This window comes from Pelodiscus sinensis, chromosome 8, assembly GCF_049634645.1.
Source record: "Pelodiscus sinensis isolate JC-2024 chromosome 8, ASM4963464v1, whole genome shotgun sequence".
Lineage (NCBI taxonomy): Eukaryota > Metazoa > Chordata > Testudines > Trionychidae > Pelodiscus > Pelodiscus sinensis.
The window spans coordinates 70330164-70352258 of record NC_134718.1 but is presented as its reverse complement, the minus strand read 5'-3'; the positions used below and the strand labels follow the sequence as shown (position 1 = coordinate 70352258).

At 47.2% G+C, this 22095-nt stretch overlaps 1 protein-coding gene across 2 annotated transcripts in view; it reads left to right on the top strand.

The window, feature by feature from the left end:
- Positions 1-22095, top strand: part of SORCS3 (sortilin related VPS10 domain containing receptor 3) — a 499588-nt gene that overhangs the window by 138789 nt on the left and 338704 nt on the right. For both annotated transcript variants that reach the window (XM_006135388.3, XM_075935518.1), the window contains exon 2: positions 7252-7319. In XM_006135388.3, coding sequence (XP_006135450.2) covers positions 7252-7319 — 68 coding nt within the window. The remainder of the gene's footprint in view (positions 1-7251; positions 7320-22095) is intronic.

Below are 22095 nucleotides of genomic sequence, written 5' to 3'. Positions count from 1 at the left end.
TAATGAAGCCGGGATTTAAATATCCTGCACCTCATTAGCATAAACATGGCCACCGCTTTTTTTCAAAACAGAGTTTTTTCTAAAAAAAAAACCCAAACCCTGGCAGTCTAGATGCGGATCTGTGGAAAATAAAGCCTTTTTCGACAGATCCTGTATTCGTCAAAAAATGAGGTTTACATGGAAGGCCAAGTTAGTTATAATCTCTAAGAGGCAGACCTACTGCAGAGGCAGCAAACCCCTTCCGTCGCTGTTGTGTAGACAAGCACTTAGTATAGAAACTCTTTGGATCAGGAATTGTCTTTTATTCAGGTGGCACACCAGGTTCTGTTCCAAGACTGGGTCTCCCTGAACACTACGCTGCTATACATAATTAACAATAGTGGCGGCAGCTTTTTTTGTGATGTGGTTGCTGGTTGGGAATTAGCTCTTCAAAACAATTTTTCAGCAGGTAATGTAGTTTCAGGAAAAAATAATTTTGCTGATTTTTTTTTTTTTTCAATTTTTACTTTAGGAAAACCAAACTGAAAAATTTCACTTCAATGGTTTTCATTTCAATGGTTTTCTCAGAGGGTTGTGTTGCTTCATGGGAGCTGTAGTTTGGCTGTCTCGTATCAGAGGGGTAGCCGTGTTAGTCTGAATCTGCAAAAGCAGCGAGGAGTCCTGTGGCACCTTATAGACTAACTGAAGTGTAGGAGCATAAGCTTTCGTGGGCAAAGACCCACTTCGTCAGATGCACGTAGTAGAAATTTCCAGAGGCAGGTATAAATACAGGCAGTCCCCGGGTTACATGGATCCGACTTACATCGGATCCCTACTTACAAATGGGGTGAGGCAACCCCGCACTAGCTGCTTCCCCCCAGCAGACCAGGGAGACGCGAAGCTAGCGCCCCTCCCCCCCGCAGACCAGGGAGACGCGGAGCAGCTTTTCTCAGCAGACACCTCAGCTTGAGAATAAAGGACTGAGGGAAGTGAGGTGTGGGAGAATAAAACTGAGCTCTGGAGAAATGTTTGGCTAGAGTTTCCCCTACAATATGTACCAGTTCCGACTTACATACCAATTCAACTTAAGAACAAACCTACAGTCCCTATCTTGTACGTAACCCGGGGACTGCCTGTATGCAGGCCAGGATCAGGCTGGAGATGACGAGGTGGATCCAATCAAGGAGGATGAGGCCCACTTCTAGTAGCTGATCTGGAGGTCCAGAAATTTCCACTATGAGTATCTAACGAAGTGGGTCTTTGCCCACGAAAGCTTATGCTCCTACACTTCCGTTAGTCTATAAGGTGCCACGGGACTCCTCGCCGCTTTGGCTGTCTCATGTCTCCATTCTCTCCTATGGGCTAGGCTCTCTGGCTGAACTAGACTCTCCATGTTGTCTCTCTTAGCCCTGGTCTACAGTAGGGAGTTATTTTGAAATAACAAGCAAAGTAGCCACGCTACCAAGCCTGTTATTTCGAAATAAGGGGCTGTTTATTTCATCATAATAACTCCTGCTTTCCTTGGGGAATAATCTTATTTCAAAATAGTTATTTTGGGAGTCATTGTTTTGAATTTAGTCATTTCAAAATAATTTCCTCATGTAGCCATGCCCTCACTGAGCTGCATGCTGCCTCACAGGAGTCACGTGACTGGGGGGGCATCATGGGAAAATTTTTTGTCCACAGAGCCCATCTCCCGGGGGGCAGGAAGGCATCAAGGGAATGAATCGCAACATCCAGTTGAATTCAGAGAAATGAAACTTTTCAGACCAGGAATGTGGAAGTTGTTCAGGTTGCCTGAAAATGCCGGAATGAAACGTCTCTCCATCTCCAACCCACCGTTCCTTGGGGAATTTTGTGGGGTGAAAAATTGGGCTATTTTCAACTTTTTGCCTCCACCGGGGGACAAACCTATAATTTCAACAGCAAAAATTTGAAGCAGGATGCACGGTCCCATTCTCACTATGCTCCATCCCCGTCGCCCGTGGTGTGGTTGCGCCAACTCCATCTTGCATAGGCGCAGGGCACCAAACCGCCTGTGGTCACAATGCTCTCCAGAGGGGGAAGGATGCAGACAAATGTGGTCACCGTGGGCAGCACCGCCATGCTGGAGACCCCAGTGGAAATTCACTGCCTTCGGGTAGCACGTGGAAGCCCTCCCAAAGCAGGGCTGAAATGCCTTATTGCCAAATGGTCCCTTTCCTGCCAGAGAAGTTACTTCAGAAATGTGTTGTCCAGCTCCCTCTGCCGAGGAGTAGGGTGGGTTGGGCCCTGGGGTCTCTTGAAGGTAACTGCTAAGTCCCACGCCATTTAAAAGCCTGTCTCTGAAAACAAACAGGGACCTTGTTTGTTCCAGCCTGTGAGGTGTGTCGCGGTTATATATATACTAGCCAATTAGCCCGTCATAAGACGGGATTTTCAGGTCTCTTCTCCATGTCAGTCTTCTCTCCTGAACCTCCAGTCTTTCTCTCCTCCTCCTCCTACTGTCTCCCCCCTCTCTCTCATCTCTCCCATGGCTCCTGCCTCTCTCTCTGTCTCTCTCTTTCTCTTCTCCTCCCCCTCCTGCCTCTCACTCCGGGGACAGCGGAGTCCAAAGGGCCTTTTGAGCTCCGCGCTCCTTGTGCTGCCTGGAGAGCGTGGAGCCCAAATGGTCGCTTGTGCCACTTGCTCCCACGCGGTGGCCTGGCTGAACGATGCAGAAGTCAGCCAAGCGCCATGGTGGGAGGCGAAGGAGGGCGGGGTGGTGACGTTCACAGCCAGGGGGCGGGGCCTGGAGCTGCTGTCACTCTACTCTGCCCCCCCTTTCCCTTCTCGCCGTGGCACTCAGCTGACTTCTGCGCCGCTCAGCCGGGCCGCCACGGGGGAGCAAGGGGACGTTTGAGCCTCACACTCCCCATGAAACACGGGCCGCTCAGAGGGAACAGCCAGCATTTCAGGCACCAGCGCTGCCCAGAGGGAACAGCCAGCATTTCAGGCACCAGCGCCCCCCAGAGGGAACAGCCGGCATTTCAGGCACCAGCGCCGCCCAAAGGGAACAGCCAGCATTTCAGGCACCAGCGCCCCCCAGAGGGAACAGCCAGCATTTCAGGCACCAGCGCCCCCCAGAGGGAACAGCCGGCATTTCAGGCACCAGCGCCCCCCAGAGGGAACAGCCGGCATTTCAGGCACCAGCGCCGCCCAAAGGGAACAGCCAGCATTTCAGGCACCAGCGCCCCCCAGAGGGAACAGCCGGCATTTCAGGCACCAGCGCCGCCCAGAGGGAACAGCCGGCATTTCAGGCACCAGCGCCGCCCAGAGGGAACAGCCAGCATTTCAGGCACCAGCGCCGCCCAGAGGGAACAGCCAGCATTTCAGGCACCAGCGCCGCCCAGAGGGAACAGCCAGCATTTCAGGCACCAGCGCCGCCCAAAGGGAACAGCCAGCATTTCAGGCACCAGCGCCGCCCAGAGGGAACAGCCAGCATTTCGGCGTTACAGACTCTCAGACATTGGGCTACTATATATATGATGGCCTTGCTTTGGCAGTTACATTTTCCCTTGGTATCCCAAAGCAGTCGTAGGCGTCGGGTTTGTATCATTTTTGGTGGTGCTCAGAACGGGTCCAAGCAGAGCTGTCCTGTCCATAGACTTGGGGGGGGGTTGGCACCTTGGTTTAGGGAGATGGGTCCAGAGAAGCCTGGCGCGGGGGCCTGACGCTGGCAGCAGCAACCAACCTAACGCCAGCCCACAGCTCCTCTCCCTGAACCTGCCCCACCCCCACCCCATCTCCATTCCACCCCCTTCCCCAAGCCCTTGTCCTGCCTCTCGCTGCCTTCCATCCTCCTCTGCAGAGTGATGCTGGGAGTCAGAGGGGTGAGCTGGGACCAGGTCTCCTGCTAACCCCACAGGCCACCCCAGACCCCGCTTTCCCCTGAAGCTTGGGGCCCCAAAGTGGCCCTGTTTCATCCCATGGCTCTGAAAATATAAGCCCCAAAATTGGTGGAGCAAGGCACCATGAGCCTGTGAAACGCTCCACCTGTGAAGTAAAGAAAGGGACTTTCCTAGCTTTAGTCACAAAGGTCGGTGTGCTAAACCTCCCTGCTACCTCCCTGGGTTTTTACACTCTCCAACCTACTGTCCATGTTACACTTACTCTCTTGGAAGTTTCATGAATGAGAGCTACATTTCATGCAGGCAGAAGCCCCTTCATTAGTATGAGCGAGTCTCCAGCATTGTGTGTGTGTGTGATGTGATATGTGGTAGTGACTGTTGTCTATCACTCATGCCTCAGGCAACTCTTGTTAGTTTCTAGAACCCTCTGTGAGGTTTAACTGCTAGGGGATGCTTGCATTTCTGCTTTGCGCTCTCGCGTTTTCAGCATGGATTCCAGACAGTAAAGGCAGCAGCAGGGCTTGGTTCTGCTTTATTAAATAGGTGTCAGTCCAGCTCCTCCAAAGTTGATGGCTTTACTCCAGATTTAAACGAAACTGGATTTGGCCCGTTAGCGCATAGCTGGCATTGGCCTAGTATTTGCAGGTTTTGCTAATGATAAATTACATTCTGTAAGGTACAATTACAATGCACATAAAACCCAGCAAGAGCTGTGTAAGGAACAGAGTCCTCACAGAGAGAATGAGAACACCACATCCCTTTGCAATTACAGGGGAAATTAAATGGGCAGAGTGTAATTACCCTGTTGGAATCTGCCCAGGATGTTGGGGGCTCAATATATCTCATGCATCTAGGATCCGATCCAGCTCTCGCTGACTTCAATAGAAGCTGGATTGGGTTCCTAAATTGGAAAAGAAGAGCCACGACACTATAAGAAAAATCAACCCTTGAAGTGGCGTTGCGTCCCAGCGGAAAGATCGCCTTTCCAGCACCATGGCGCCCCCTAGCTTGGTGTGGGGTGTCGATTCCGGAATCAGAGGGAAGAGCGCCACCTTCTGTGTGACTTATGTCACTACCCTTTAACGGCTGTCACCTAAGTTCCATGAGGGTTGCTTAGCTTCTCAGATCTGCCCAGAGCATGGCCTCGGGGCAATAAGAAGCATCCTAAAAATAAGCCTCTGTAGCCACAATAGCCTTGAGACAGTGGGACTCCAACCCCGTTGCATCCATCAGCCAGCATGGGTTGCGGTATGTTAATCAGGGAAGGCAACTTGTGCAGCAGCCAGGTGACCGGGTCGCCATTTCTTGCTGACAGTTCCTCACCTTGTGCAGAAAGCAATGTAGCTTTTAATTTATAGCATCAAGGTGTTTTTTTTTATTCCCCTCCTGCATCACGTTGATTTATAGAGTGACCTATGCTGATTCAAGTCTGTCCAGCCATTTGTCCTGCCAGGAACTCCTTAGCTTATATTTCCCTCCTTAAGTTCGACCCTGAGGGGAAATGATGAAGCAAAACAAGAACAGGAGAGGGAACAGTAACCACGGAATAAAGATGAATGAGTGCTTGAAGCAGCAGAACCATCCATTAACCTAGGCAGAAGCCTGTATCCCGGGGGCTTCTAGAGTTCCCACAGATCTCTTCCCTGTGCGATGCTGTCAGCAAGCCGGCCCTGCAACCCGGGTTCTGTGACAGTGATAAACATGTTTGCACTTTTCCCTTCAGCCTTGCCTTGGGTGGCTGGTAAGCAGGGTAAGGCCGAAGTATGGGCCGGGCCCTGCACATACTGTTGGGGAAAGCACTTGCTGCTGCAATGTTTTTCCAATGTTAGGGCGAAAATGGTGTTTTTGTTGTTGAAAGTGAAAGCTGTGCAAAAGGCTGACCGTTTCTCTGAATTTTGCTTGATGTTTTATCAAATTTAAAAACCGTTGTTCCTGGGCACAGTCCCACTAACTTCTGCTGGATGAACCGCTTAATTTTAAGCACGTGACTCCCATTGACTTTAATGAGCGCATCTCTGCTACAGCTAAGTAGTCCTGGAAATTGCTGGCGGTTATGGCCATCCCGTTTTCTCAGTGGCTGAGAGAAAGCTTTCCCTCTGTTTTTTCATATATGGTTCGGGTAATGTTCCTTTCCCTCAGATGCTGAGGTTTTGCCCATCACTGATTATAAAGCCCTTTGTGTGCAAGCAAAGCACAGTTTGGGCCCGACCTGGGGGTGTGAACTTTTACTCCTAGCCGAAGTCTTATAACCAAAAACTGGAGCTCTCATGGGTGCACCAAGTGGATGGTCCTCTCTGCACTTAACTTCACGGAGGGTGCATCTATACTGCGCCGTTTTTCCAGAATAATGGCCGGTATTCCGGAAAAACAATAGTAGCATCCACACAGCAATTGCTTTATTTCAAATGAAAATCGAAATAATGGAGGGCTTTTTCTGACGTTGGTAAACCTCATTCCACAAGGAATAATGCCTCTTCTGAGACAGCTCTTTCCGAAGAGGGTGTGTGTGGACACTCCACTGCTGCTATGTCGAAATAGCTCCTCTCCAGGCCCATGTTAAAGTTATTCCTCGCCAGTGCCTCCTGGGGCTCTAAATCAAGATAGCACGTCCACATGAGGGGAGCTTGCCTTGGACTCATTTTGAGGCTTCCTTGTACTGTGGATACTCTATTTGGAAATAAGCTTTTCTGGACGATATCTTCCGGAAAAGCTTATTCTGAAAGAAGTTTGCGGTGTAGCCGTACCTGGAGTCTGAGGAGTTTCATTGCCAAGCACTTTGGGGAATAGAGAGAGAAGATAACTATGGTGTCGGGTTGGCCTACTTGAGGCCAGGCTGCAGTACAGTGTTACATTGTTGCAATGGTGCCGCTGAAATGCCTCCCATGAAGACGAGCGAGGCCGATGTGAGAGTGCTCTCCCGTCCGCGTAATTACTCCACCTCTGTGAGACATGTAGCTATGTTGCTTGGAGAGTGTCTCCCGTTGACATAGCATCAGTATGGACAGCATGGTACTTGCATCGGCTTGGGGCGGAGGTTTCATCACACCCCTGACTGGGATACGTTAGACCAACATAACCAGAGGTGTGCACCTGCCTACATAACAAGGCCCATCTGGCTCCATCCCGGATCTGGAATAGCTACAGCTGCAGAGAAGCCAGCCTACAGTGTTAAAGCAATTCCTGGTGGCATGTTTTATTTCAAATGCAAAACATCCCGAGGATTAAAATAAATGTTACTAGTGATATGGGTGCATTAAGCTAATGATTTTCTTTTTACCTCCTTGATCCTATAATACCCCAACTTGAATGGATAAATGTTAAGCTCTCCTTTGGGTGAGTGCCGATGCGTTGTGTACACAGTAACACCATCTAAAGGAAGATTCTTTTTCTTTCTCCCCTGCAGGTGATTCTCATTCTAACCAAACTCTACGACTTCAACTTGGGGAGTGTTACGGAGAGCTCGTTGTGGAGGTAAGCGGATTATGGATTTCACAGTGAAAGGCAGGAAACGGTTTGCTAGGCCTCGTGTCAAAGAGGCTGCTGAGAAGCCAGAGAATTTGTGAGTTTGGGAAGAAACGGGGGGAAGCAAAACGAGCTGCTCTGGGAAAACTCTTTGGTTGAGAGCTCGCTAATTCTGTGTCTGTCAGATGTGGATGGATGTGTAGTGCTCTGGTTAAGAAACCTAACTGGGACCTAAAAGACTGGGGTGTTGGTCTTCAGCACGTGGGTGGATCTCACCGGGGTCCCTCAGCACATGGCTGAACCTCAGTTACTCAGCCATTCAATGGGGACAGTGATCCTCTTTATTTTTGTCTGCCTTATCTTTATTAGATTGTTGACGCTTCGGAACAGGGACTGTCTCTTATTCGGCTTAAGTATAGCGCCTAGCATAATGGGGTCCGGTCTTCGCTAGGAACCCTAGATGCTGTTGTCATGCAAATCATGAGGATGCCCAGAAGAAAGGTCTGTTAGAGAGAGTGCATCTGGGAATGGCACTTAATTACCCAAGCCAACTCAGATCAGTAAAAACTTAATGGCAGGGAGACTGTCTTGGCTAAGTGAGAGACTCCACCTAACTTCAGCATACAGCTATTGTGTTATTGTGTAACCTGCACACCTGCTGGGTGTGGTGCACTGTCCCATGTAGTGGCACTGAGCCCATTTACACAGAGAATAATGAATCTGCTCTAAATGCAGATGGCTTTTAGCTCATGCAGAAGAAGCTCATACATTAAGCTTCAGAGATCCCAGGTTTGGTCTGCCGGTCGGTGTTACGGTAGCACTGAGGAGCCCGACACGTGGCTGGGGCTGCACTGTGCTCGGCACAGCACAGACACAAACTAAAAGCTGGTTTCTAACCCAACAAGCTTTCCCCCCCTGCATCCAGTCCTACCCTGTATTTGTCCAATAGTGGCCCAAATCCCAGGCCATGGATACTTACAGCAAAACTTCCATTCATCCCAGCACAACTAGGATTTGGCTCAGGAATACTTGTTGGTCATTGGAGAACTTTTATTTGAAGAGTATGGAGTATACTAACCATCCTCACCAGCCCTCTCCTCCACCAATGGGTTGTCTGCAAAGTAGGCTAGAGATACAGAGGTGTTTACAGTCTCGCAGTGGAATCTGTATCCTAACCAGAATTAGAATTGCGAGCTGAGGCTGGGAACTCCCATCTCCCACGTGTTGCTTCCATTACTGACTTGGCAGGATTAGCCAGCATACAGGGAGTTCACTGTTTCTTCTAGGACCATTTAATGACCGTGTTTTATGCAAGCGTTTGAACTCTCTCTTCTCAACAGATTCAAATTGCAGAGCTGCAATCCCACTCTGAATTGACAGGGACATTTCAATAGGCACACAAGAGATTTAGACTCCTGGAACTACAACTTGGATGGTTTTTATACATGACACGTATAAGGGTGTACGTGGGTGGGTGTGTATGTGTCACACAGAATTACAAGCTGCATATAAATATGTGGGTTATATCCAGTGTTCCCTGTAAGCTGTGTGCTTGAGCAACTACTTAGGAGAGATTCAAATGCCACTCAGCTCATTAGCAGAGCACCTAGGTTTTATGTTTCTGTTGGTGGTGCACATTCACACAAGTTGGTGCACATAATAATTTTATTCTGCACATGCATGGGAAAAATCCTCACGGGGATGAAAAGAATTAGAGGGAACATTGGTTATATCCTTTGCTCTTATCCTTTGTTCCATTCAGGACAATTTACACCAGCTGGGAAACTTGACTTGGGCATATCCACATATTCTGAAGAAAAGCAGAGCCTTAAACCAAGCTTAGTATTTTTCAGTGGTAGGCGCACTGTATAGGACAAGAGAAATTGTGAAGGGCCGTAGGGCTATACTTCACTGCTATACCTGTTATATTGTGTTTATTGTTAACTTGTAGCAAGACTTGTGGCTCTTGGTCCATGGTAACTCTCTGTTTCTGGATGTGACACTTCTGCACAGACACAGTGTGTCCTGCTTTCCACCCGGCCTTTTTGATGTCTTTGTTCTTTTATTGTTCACAGTTTATTTTAAAGTCACTTTTGCAAGACGGTTTCAGGAGCATTACCGGATGGGAGCTAACGATACAGCAGAGTCAGTGAATGCATTAGAAGTTAATTGTTCATAATCGCTCTTGAAACTTCTTGACTTGCATGGCAACTCTAAAGCCTAATTGCGTGATATCATGTTAATCTGCAAATGTATAAATAGCCATGGAACTAAGAGGGAACACCGCCATTTTCACGTACCTTGTACTTTTCAGGGTCTTTAAGCCTTGAAAACTTTTCCCTTGCACCGAACAAGTACAAACGACACAGTAATTATACTTTAAGCATAATTACCACACAATCTGCTCTGCATAAATAATGTAACGAGCCAGCAAATCCTGTCTTAATGCCAAGAAGTCGTAGCAGCATTTGAGCTGTGCAAAAAAAGGTGATAGTGACATTCCTCTTGGAGTTTGTTTTTTTATTTTTGTCAGAGAGAGGAAAGTGGGGGTTAGCCATCAGACCAAGAAAGCTCATCACCTATTAAACCATCTTGTTAGTCTTTAAAGTGCTACACAGTCGTGTTTTTTGTTTCAGCTGCACCAGACTAACACGGCTACATTTTTACCACTGTTCCCCAAATGGTTTTATAGCTTATAAAGAAGATATGGTAAAGAAGTAGATTGCTTTAGCATGGCCCTGGACAGGCTGTCTGCTGTACAGCAGAAGTTACAGTTGGAGTCCTACAAATCCGCGGATATCTGCTTGATAGCCGCGGGTATCCACATCTGCAGATGTCCACGGCTCATTTTTGCAGATCTGGAGGTAGATGCAGATACGAATTTTGTGTCTTGAACCCTGCAAATTTGCGGTTGTCTACTTTATATCCACAGCCATTGCAGATGTGACTGTGGATCATTTTTGCAGATGGGGATGTGGATGCAAATTTTGTATCTGCACAGGGCTCTAGTTAGAGGGAGCATACAGTATCAGACTCGTCCATCATGGTCTCTTAGCACCTATGTGGTTTAAAATAAGTACCACAAGAATGGGATTCCTGGATTTTTATGTTTCCTGGGGTTCAGGGGTGTTCTTGCAACCACACAATACTTCTCCTCTCCTACAAAATAGCACGTCTTGAGCTGGGCCAACGGGGTTGTTTCCAAAAGAGGATTCTTAAGGCAAAAGAGCTGTAAACCATGTACTGAAACTTCAGAAGAGGTGGGACTAGGAAACCATTCAATCTAGTCTTGAGAGACGGGCTTGCTCCTTCATTCCTCATGCATCAAAAACTGCCGCTGAATTCCCTCTCCGTCTTCGGGCGGATAAAATGAGAGGCTGCTTTTATTGAAAAACTGCACTGCAATGGAAAAGCTATTCTAATCCCCGCATCTAAATCCAGAGTCAAGTAAATCAATAAGAAAATGTCCTGAGTGTAATTAAAAAAAAAATTAACAGCCCTAACTGTCTGCTGTCAGTTAAGTCAGAGCAACTGCTACTGTGCATTCAGATGAAGGAACAGAGGCATTGCTGAAGCCCTGTGAATTCATTATTTTATATCTGTGTTTTCATTTTATTTTGGGAATATGGTGGGGGTGTGGTTCTTTACGTTGTATCCATTTTAGCATTGTGGCGGTGGTGGTGGTGGTGGGGAGATGAAAGGGGCGTTGTCAGGTGGGAGGACTGTGTTGGGGAAGATGTCATGTGATGCAGAGCTAGCCTGCCCTTCATTCACTTTTTAGTGGCTGAGTCCCATTCTGAGGTGCTGCAATCTAGCAGCTGGGTCTGCAGCACCACTGACCTTTGGCCTGGCTGCCGTCGGGGTACCCAGGCCACATTCGAGTGAGTGGTGCTGTGACCCTGTATGCTCGGTTGCAATGGCACAAATTCAGATTTGGCCTGGTCAGTGCTCCCCTCCCCCCACCTCTCCCTATGCCATGACAAAGGGAAGGCCCAGGCCGAACCTGAGCAGCACTGTGACCCTGTGTGCTAGGTTGAAGCACCCGCAGCATGTTCCTGGGCCTAGCCTGGTGGGACAGGAGCTATGGCTGCAAGATGAGGGCTTCATGGAGTTTTGGTGGTTGTTTCTGGTTATGTGGTATTTGCAAAAACCACAGGGTTCTAGGCATTGCTCTGATACATTGGTCTAGGGGACCGCTACTCCAGCTGCTAATCAGGCTGGGCTGATGGTGGACTGGAGTTGTCCTTCCCCTCCACGGCTGCTTTTCATGGGGCGATCAGACCTCCCTTGAGAGGCAGTGCAGAAAGGAGGCTGGCACACCCTCACTTTTGCCCCGAAGAAGCCAGAAACCTGAGCTTACTGCTGCTGCTCCCCCTTCCTTAGGGCTCCTGCCACTAATCAGGACATGGAGCTCAGTGCTTCCTCCCACCAGGGCTCCCGATGAAGCTGGGACTTCTCCTGATGGTAGCTGTGGCCAGTGCAGCTCCCTGCAGCTCCTGTGTCTCTAAGAGTGAAGTTCAGGGCTTCTTCCCCAAGCAGCTCTACCAAGTTCGGGGCTTCTACTTTCCACTGCTCCAGCTGGGGCCGAGGGACCCTTCCACAGTGGCTCTGATTGGGATTTGAGGGGACCAGGTAGTAGGTAAAACAGCTTCTGTTTTGTTTCCCAGGACTGGAGTGCCCATTTTAATTAGGTTCCATAAATTAGCCACCTCCACTTCCAAGAACCTACTCTACCCCTACCCTGGAAACTGCACACAAGTCTGGGTGGCATTCTTGGGCCCTTCTCCCTGCAGCAACTTTGCAAACCGCCCGCCCTCCAATCCCCTTTTGGGTCAGGACCCAGGCAGGAAGAATACTCGTAAAAATTCAGACTTCAGCATTTGCAATTGATCAATTTGCAACATCTCTGGCTGTGACATTGACCAGCCTGCATGGTGAATTTGGCAGGGCCCTAGTCATAAGGTGAGCTGTCCCTTTGGGAATTAGAGTCCAGGAATCAGGAAGCTGATCATGCTCTTGCTGTTTAATCCCTGTGACCTGGCAGGTAAGTTAAACTTGGCGCAGGTGAGGCCGGGACCCTCGCCCCCCTTAAAGGGCCAGATGTCCTTGTGACTGTGAGGTGCCACTTAGCTGGTGTAACGAACTGGGTCCTAATATGAAATGCAGAAGGTGGATCTCAGCCTCTCCCTCTTTGAGGCTATGCAGTACAGCGCGGAATGCTTACATACCTCTGAACAGAACACTGCCGTTTTGCTTGGCTCTGCGGTATTGAAAAGAGACTCGTGGACTGCAGTCACGACAAGATTATAATAATGCAGGGGACATAATGTGATATCCATTATTAGTCTGATAATAAAAAAAAGTGTATTATGCTGGCACTTTCCAACACACGTAGTTTTCCAGAGGGTTCTGTTCATGCAGCGAATAATGTGGTTTCATCTGTGTTTAAGAATGATGGACTCAGACTAGAACAGGTGCAGAAAAGGGCTACTAGGATGATCAGGGGAAGGGGAACTCGCCCCACGAGGGGAGAATTAAGGCACTTGGCTTATGAAGCTTGACAAAACAATGGGTGAGGGAAGATCTAGTTCCTCTCTCTAAATACTTCAGTGGGATAAATACCAGGGAGGGAGAAGAGATATTTAAGTTAAGGGCCAATGCTAGTATGAGAGCAAAGGGATATAAATTAGCTAGCGCTCAATAAATCTACATCTTGAGCTTAGAGGAAGGTGTGTAACAATCAGAGGAACAAAGTTCTGGAACAGCATCCAAAGGGCGTGGGGGGGGGTGTGTGACTTGTTTTAGGACTGAGCTTGGTTAGTTTATGGAGTTGAGGGTGTAATGAAATTTCCTTCAGTGACATATGGCCCATCTGTGACTCTGTTAGCAAATCTCTCAAACAGCTGGAGCTAGTACTTGAGATGGAGAGGGGGTTTGAGTTGCTTCAAAAAATTCCTTCCTTGGCCCCTGGCAGGTGAGTCTCACTCATATGCTCCAGGTCTAACTGATCGCCATGTTTGGGCTTGGAAGGAATTTCCCTCCAAGGTAAAATTGATAGAGGCCTTGGAGCATGGGCCATTTGCTGGCTCGAAGTGGCATGAATGGTGGATTCTCTGTAACTTGCAGTCTTTAAATCAAGTGGTGAGGACTTCAGTAACTCAAGCCAGAGGTTAGGGGTATGGTACAGGAGTGAAGTTCTGGCTATGTCTCCACAACAGCATTATTTCGGAGTAACTGATGTTATTCCAAAATAACAAAGAACGTGTCTACACTACAAGCCTTTATTTTAAAATAATGGTGAGCTGGAGGACTTCTCATGAAATGAGGGTTACAGAAGTTGGAGTAAGGAGTAAGGGAAGCAGAAGGAAGAGGGTTCTTCCTTCGGCTTTCTGCTGTGTAGACAGCTCGAAAAGCCGAATTAAGCTATTTTGAATTCAGTTATGCAATTGACGTAGCTTAATTCAACTTTTGCCCTGCTGTGTAGACTTGCCCTCTGTGGACTGCGGTGTTTAGAAGGTCAGAGTAGATGATCACGATGGTCCCTTTTGGCATTAAAGTCTATGAGTTGGGTTCTGGCAGCCAGTTCTGCAAAGAGATCGAATGCTGCTACTAGCCTGTTGTGGTCCTCTTTTAGTTCTAGTTGTTAAAAACAGGTTTTTGGAATGTAGGATCTGGAGTTCTAGTCCCCACACTACATGTGGTTAGTTTAAGTGATGGCCCATTAGCCCCTGTGTTTATTCCATCATGGATTTTGTTACAATAGGCATCAGAAATTTGGTTCCTCCTCAAAGAGGTGGAGTGGAAGGGGGCTATTAGACCAGTAAAGTTTGCAGAGAGGATGGGTGCTGAGTATCACACTGGGGAACAGACCAGTCGGGTGAACTCTCTAACCAAGAGGATGGGCATTTAGTGAGGATGTTAAACTGCCACAATGGGTTAACTGAGGGATGGAAAATGGGGGATACTTCCCCAAAAAAGAAGAACATAAGATGTAGTAGTAAGTGTCTGCCAGCTAAGATACACAGATGAATTGGGAATCTCTCCTGGTCTATCCCATTTGGCCTCAGAGAGGAGTTGGGCTTAGGGACAGAAGGATACAGTGGTAGTGTTGGATAAGATAAGATGGGGTCCCAGGCACTAAGGTGATGAGAACTTTAGAAATGTTGCAAGGATGTTCACTGTTGTCTCCCTACAAAGCCCCCATCACCTTCCTAAACTACAGTGACAATCTCTTACTTCTGGACCAAGACTGCGTATTTGTAAAGTAATTTGACACTCGACTTCTTCTGAGTTTCCTTTTTTCATTTGGCTGGCTGCCACCAGGTTCTCTTTGGTCATGCGAATGAGCTTTTGGTTAGCTATTGACCCAAGACGTTGCTATTTTTTGTGTCAGAGCAAACATCTATTAGATCACCCTGTACCTTTCATTGTCAAGGCAGGATTGTTCTCTCCAAGGTCTTTTCTTGTGCTGTTGCCAGTATACAGCCATGTCTACACTATACGGAAGATCGATGCATCGATCTTCCAGAATTTGAATGATCAGGTCTTTGCTAGACCTGCTAAATCAAACTCAGAGTGCCCCCGTCAGCAACGGTACTCCAGCTCCTTGTGAGGATTGAAAGAAGCCGGTGGGTGCATTTGTGCCCATCAACCCCCCACTGTATAGACAGCAATTTAAGATATATTGACTCCAGCCATGCAACAAATATAGCTGAGGTTGCGTATTTTAAGTTGATCTGCTCTTGAGTAGACCAGGCTTAGTTTGAGTTCCAGAAGATGGAGCTTCAACCACTTTGCTAGACTACCTAGCACATTCCACTCTCCTGGCAGTCGGCCTCATTATTTCTTTTCTCCATTTCGTACTATTATTCCTACCTATCGCATACTCTCCTGTTATGTCCTATGCCTCATTTCCTCTCCCACCTTCATGTTAATGTCACAGGAAGCTCTGAAGAACGTACTAGTGCTCCCCACTATGTATCTCCATCATTCAGCTAGGAGCCAGAAAACCTGGATTCTATTCCCAGCTCTGCTACTGATGTCACTTAGGCTATGTCTTCAGTCTGTGGAAGATTGACAATGCTGTGATCGAGCTTCCTAAGTTTGATGTAGTGAGTCTAGTTAGGACTCACTAAATCGAACTCAGAGGGTGCCCTTGCTGATATCCGATATTCCTGCTCTTGCAAGGAGTAAGGGAAGCCAAGAGGAGTGTTACATACCTGGAGTTGCAGACCGTAAGCTGAGCTGCTGGGTCTAGTTAGACCTGGCCTTAGGTAAGTCGCTTTCTCTTTGTATGCCTCTGTTTCCGTCCCACCATTCATCTGTCTTGCTGATTTAGTTTGTATGCTTTTGCGGGCAGGGACCACACTGTTAAGGCAAACAGTATCTAGCACAAGGGGCCCCCATTTTCTGTCGGGGCCGCTACATAATACTGAAATACAAATATTAGTAAGTCGCATTTTCTCTTGTTCTCGTGGATTTTCATATATGTCTAAGGAATTCTATTGGTTCCCTCCCTGTGACATTCTGGGAGGGAACAGGCAGGCTCATCCCTATCCCTATGAGGATACTGGTGTGTTACGACATGGAGGGGCCTGGTGACAGTGCACACTCAGCAGATTATGACTCAAGGTGACCCGGAGGACATGCTAATGAGATCATTGCCATCTGTGGGTTGCAAAATGCAGGCGTACTGACCTGCCACCTTCCTCTGGTAGTCTGCCTCAGCTGTCCCATTCCATGAAACTCGTTTGTCTTCCCCAAGGCAAGCTGCTGGCCGGTCCATTTGTTTTGTCACCTAATTGTTCTCTCTGTGACCTTTCCCCAGGATGGTGGTTTTGTAAAACATGGACCTTTTGGATTTATCAATATGTTGTTTGCCAAGAAAGCCCCAAGACTAATTGCTGAGGCTTCCCAGAAGATATTAGTTTACAAATTTTAATGACACTCATGATTTATTAATGTGCTTCCCTTTGCATCTGCTCATCTCTATTCCTTGGTGGAATTCCTGCTGAATCCGAGTGAATTAATAAAAACAAAACGGTGTATTCTAATGGCATTTTAGCTCGGCTGTTAATTAAAAGCTTTCCGCTCCTATTCACTCTGCTTTTTTCGGATCTGCTAGTCTCCAAAGACAGTGTGAGTCCGGGCTGCAAGCAAGTTCTGCAGCACAATCTCAACAGAGTAAGGGTGTGTGGGATGGGTTCCCCAGAATGCAGCCTGGAACTGGGCCAATTCCCCCCTCCCCAGCTCCCCATCCTAGGACCTCACAGCTCTATCATTTTGCCCACATCAGAAGTCTGATGGGAGTAAATTTATCATCCAGTCTGATCCACCTTGAGAGTGGAGAGCACATTCACCAAATCCTGTTCCTGAGCAAATTTCCCTTCAAACAACATGTTGTTTTGGGTTAAAAAAATACGAAACAGATTTATTCATTATAGAGAGATAGTTCAAGTGATTATAAATAGCAAGCATACAGATACAACACCTTAGAGAGTAACAAAAAATATATAGTACTATGACCTTCCTTGGGCAAAAGTTCACGATACGCTATTCATTTTTGTTAGTCTCTAAGGTGTCACGGGTCTACTCATCATTTTTAGAGTTACAAACTAACACTCTGGGTACATCTGCACAGCAACTTAATTTTGAAATAACAAGTGCTATTTTGAAATAACGTAGTCCGCATCTACACAGCAGGCAGTTATTTCGAAATAATGTCGAAATACTGTCAAGCTGGAGGACTTCTTACTCCGACTTCTGTAGCCCTCATTGTACGAGGAGTAAGGGAAGTGGGAGGAAGAGTGCTCTGTTTCAAAATAAGTGCTGTGTTGATGCTCCCAATTTCGAAATAAGCCATTTCATAACAAGCTATGCAGTTGACGTAGCTCCCTAAGGAATAAAAAGTAAAATCACAGTCTAAATTTCACAGACTACACAGGATTTGGACTCAGTGGAGTTTCACCTCAGTGGAGTTTCACAGACAACGGACGCGGGTCATAGATCTTACAAAAAAGGCTAGAAATCACTTCAGGCTGGGATCACCAGTTCGGTCTTTGTCTTCTACATGTGCTTTTGGGGGTAGAGTTGTGGGGAAAGGGGAGAGGATGTTAGGCCAAGTGGTGCAACTTGTCCTTTTCATAGCTTCTTCCAGCTTTCTGGAAAGATCTTTGCTGTAATGAGCCAAACGGTCTCCATCGTGTATGTGCTATGCCTGAGAGACTTGCATTGTGTACAGTTCCTGGGGTAATGCTTGTGAGTCCACGTATTCCCCTTAATGGGCCCTCAACGCTGTCTGGTCTCTCCAATGTTGTACCTGAAAGGCTAATCGTGGGTGTTTCCAGCTTTGTAACATAGACTCCTAGGGCTGGAAGAGACCTCAGGAGGTCATCGAGTCCAGACCCCTGCCAAAGCAGGACCAATCCCAACTAAATCAACCCAGCCAGGGCTTTGTCAAGCCGGGACTTAAAAACCTCTAAGGATAGAGATTCCTTCATGTCCCTAGGTAACCCATCCCAGTTCTTCACCACCCTCCTAGTGAAATAGTTTTTTCCCAATATCCAACCTAGACCTCCCCACTGCAACTTGAGACCATTGCTCCTCGTTCTGTCATCTGCCACTGCTGAGAACAGCCTCTTTCCGTCCTCTTTGGAACCCTCTCCCCTCTTTAGGTAGCTGAAGGCTGCTATCAAATCCCCCCTCACTCTTCTCTTCTGTAGACTAAAGAAACCCAAATCCCTCAGCCTACATATTCCAGTAGCACACACTTAGCACAACTTTGTAACTTTTCATACACTGACAACACACACCATCTCACAGGATAATAATGTTCAGCGGTTCAAGACTTTTAGAATGATTGCTCACAAGGCATGCTTTGCACAATACCTATCCTAATTCTATCACCATCGTAAGCGTGGGGGTGCGAGGATATTGCTTTGGGGTACAGGGTCACCATATGTTTGAATTTTGTTTCTATTGCACTCTGGCTCCTTTGTGCCTGAATGAGTAATTTGCTGGTCAGTGGGTATTACTTGTTATCTCTTTTGCCCGAACCCCAAACAACATGGGCCATTATAGCCCTCAGCTTGTGAGCCTGGTTTTATAGCTCAAGCTGTTGGCGCTGGAGTGTTTGGTTCTGGAGTTCCTCACCTCAGTTCCCAAGGAAGGTTATTACACCTACATTTTTTTGACCGATTTGCACATAAAACTTTGAAGGCAAATATCCAGCTTTCCTAGTGATATGTCGTATAATCAGAGTCCATATGCCAGGCAGAGGGGAACAATGGGAGAGACAACAGGTCTCTCTTTTCACCTGAAACAAAAGACAGAGCTATGTAGCACTTTAAAGACTAACAAGATGGTTTATTAGGTGATGAACTTTCGTGGGCCAGACCCACTTCCTCAGATCAATAAGTGGGTCTGGCCCACGAAAGCTCATCACCTAATAAACCATCTTGTTAGTCTTTAAAGTGCTACATAGTCCTGTCTTTTGTTTCAGCTACACCAGACAAACACGGCTGCATCTCTATCTCTTTTCACCTGAGACTCTCAAAGCAGTTTTCAAAAGTTAGTAAAATGAGGGCTCTAGACCTTTAAAATTCCTCCTGCCATGTTGGAGGAGAGAATTCCTTTCTTACAGGATCTCCGTGTTCTTTTCCAACCTTACTCTGGAAAGCTAGGAATGCCCTCATGAAAAGATGGAATTTTGAAATAGACTTTAGTGGTATATTTCAGAGAAGTATTTTTTCAGGACACCGAAACTATTTGTGAATTTAGGTTGAATTTGGTGAATGGCTTTGGATGAGATTATTTTTCTCAGAAAAGCTAAAAGGGTTTGTTAAATTTCAAATGAAGCATTTTGACTTTTCATTTCATGGTGCTTTATTGAGAAATTTAGCTCTCTTTGTTTCAAAAGGGTCAAAACCACCCCAAAATGAAACAAAAACCTGCAAGAATATCACTTTGGATTAAAATTTGCTCCAAAATAAAATGACTCAAAAGCCTGAAACAATCATTTTGTTTTGATTCTTTTTCCTTTCATTTTGGGTGTCTTTGGATCCTAAAGGAATTTTTTTTGGTTATTCATTATGGTGGAACAAAAAATCTGACCTTCCCCTCCTCCCCAGTTTGGGTTTGAAACTAACCAAATTTCCCCCTTTTCTCCACCCGGATTTAGTGAGTCGGGACTGAACTGGAAAATCAGTTATTCATTCAGCTCTATTTTAAAGGTCCAGAATGGCATTGTTATTCCTGTTTACAGCTAGGAATGTGGAAGTCCGGAGCTTTTAAACTATGCCATGAAAGATGCTACATTTAATACAGTGTTCTTCATTTGTTCATGGAATCTAGTACAAATGCTCTTGGTTACAACTTCACAACTCCCCAAGCCCTGGTCTACCGTAGGGAGTTATTTCAAAATAACCCCTTCCCTTATCATATATAGAGTAGACCAATGTCTGTGACTCTGTAATGCTGAAACGCTGGCTGTTCCCTCCACCTGGACGATGCTGTTGCCTCCCACCGTAGCGCTCGGCTGACTTCTGTGCCGCTCAGGCAGTAGTAGCGAAAGTGGCCTTTTGGATTCCATGCTCCCCATGCAGCACCGGGGTAGCGGAGGAGACAGAGAGGAGAACGGAGGAGGCGGAGGACAGCGAGAGAGAGAGAGTGAGAGAGACGCATCAGGAGGAGGAGAAGAGAAACACAAAGTGAGAGGCGGGAGGGGGAGAAGAAAAAGAGAGAGAGACGGAGAGAGAGGCAGGAGGTGGATGAGAGATGAGAGGGAGGCAGGGGAGGCAGTAGGAGGAAGAGAGAGAGATGGAGCAAGAGACCAGAGGCTCAGGAGAGAAGACTGACATTGAGGAGAGACCTGACAATCCCGTCTTATGATGGGCTAATTGGCTAGTTTTGAAATAATAAGCGGAGAGTCCACACTACTGGTTATTTCAAAATCTGTACTCCTGCTTTCCTCGGGGTATAACTATTTTGAAATAATAATGTGCCAAAAGAAATCTGATGAGGTTCAACAAGGACAAGTGCAGATTCCTGCACTTGGGATGGAAGAATCCCAAGCATTGGTACAGGCTGGGGACCGACTGGCTAAGCAGCAGTTCTGCAGAAAAGGGTCTGGGGATTACAGTGGATGAGAAACTGGATATGAGTCAACAGTGTGCCCTTGTAGCCAAGAAGGCTAATGGCATATTAGGGTGCATTAAGAGGAGCATTGCCAGCAGATCTAGAGAAGTGACTATTCCCCTTTATTCAGCTCTGGTGAGGCCACATCTGGAGTATTGCGTCCAGTTCTGGGCCCCCCACTATAGAAAGGATGTGGACACATTGGAGAGGGTCCAGTGGAGGGTGACCAAAATGATTAGGGGGCTGGAGCACATGACCTATGAGGAGAGGCTGAGGGATTTTGGTTTTTTAGTCTGCAGAAGAGTGGGGGGGGGGGGAGGGGGGAGTTGATAGCAGCCTTCAACTACCTGAAGGGAGGTTCCAAAGAGGATGGAGAAAGGCTGTTCTTAGTAGTGACAGATGGCAGAACAAGGAGCAATGGTCTCAAGTTACAGTGGGGGAGGTCTAGGTTGGCTGTTAGGAAAAACTATTTTACTAGGAGAGTGGTGAAGCACTGGAATGGGTTACTTGGGGAGGTGGTGGAATCTCCATCCCTAGAGGTTTTTAATTCTCATCTTGACAAAGCCCTGTCTGGGTTAGTTTAGTTGGGATTGGTCCTGCCTTGGGCAGGGGGCTGGACTCGATGACCTCCTGAGGCCTCTTCCAGCTCTAGGATTCTGTGATTCTATGAAATAAGAGTTAGTGTGGACGTGCTGCTGCTACGTTTTCAAAATAACTACTCCCCAGAGTCATTCAAAATAATTACTCCCCAGTGCTTCTTGGGGCTATAAGCTGAGGTAACGTGTGCACCATAATGGAGCCTGCCTTGGACTTAGCACCCACTTTGCAGTCCTCACAACTTTCCAGCATTTGGGTAAAGTGGGTATATTTAGTGCAGCCCCTGCTGAATTCTCCTTGCCAGCTATCTCAGGTACCACATGTGTGTAGTGCTTCGTCTGCGTGTTTCGGAAAAGAAGCGGCGAGGTGGCATTCAGAAGGGAATTTGCAGCCAAGAACCTGCTGTTACCGATCCTTTGGGTGTTGCTGCTTCGTTCAGCAGAGCTGCATCTGTTAACAGGAATTGGCGATCTCATCTCTTTTTTTATCATTTGGAACGGTAATTCTATTGCTGCCTTTCGAGTGCGCCGCTTCAACTTGCCTCATCTCACATGGTAATTAGTGCTGAATAGAGACTGCAAAACTTTCTGCAGAGAGACACATTTTAAGATGAATTCGTGCTGGCCCATGCTGGTGTCCTATGCTGTGCAGTGGTGTTTCACCAGTGTTAGTGTTCGCAGAGGGTGAATAGCCAAGGTGTATATAAAAGCAGTTACTATGGAAACCCCAGGTAAATTCACACAGGCCCGGTCAAAGGGTTTTCTGAGCCCAAGGCAAGACGCTGGGAGCAGGGCCCCAGGCCTGCCTGGTGGATGGTGAATACTCAGCTCTAGGTGGTATTTGCCCTGAAAGCATGGGGCCCTGAAAGCGTGGGACCCAAGGCATTTGGATTGCTCGCCTTGCCCTCAGGCCGGGCCTGAATTCACATACCCAGGTGTCCGGGAGTGCATGCACAGGGAGTAAATGATACTGTGTGACTTGTCTGAACAATCCCAATGAAATACAGCTCTGGGATGGGAAGTGACTGCTTAACAGCAATGCGGTGCAGTAAAGA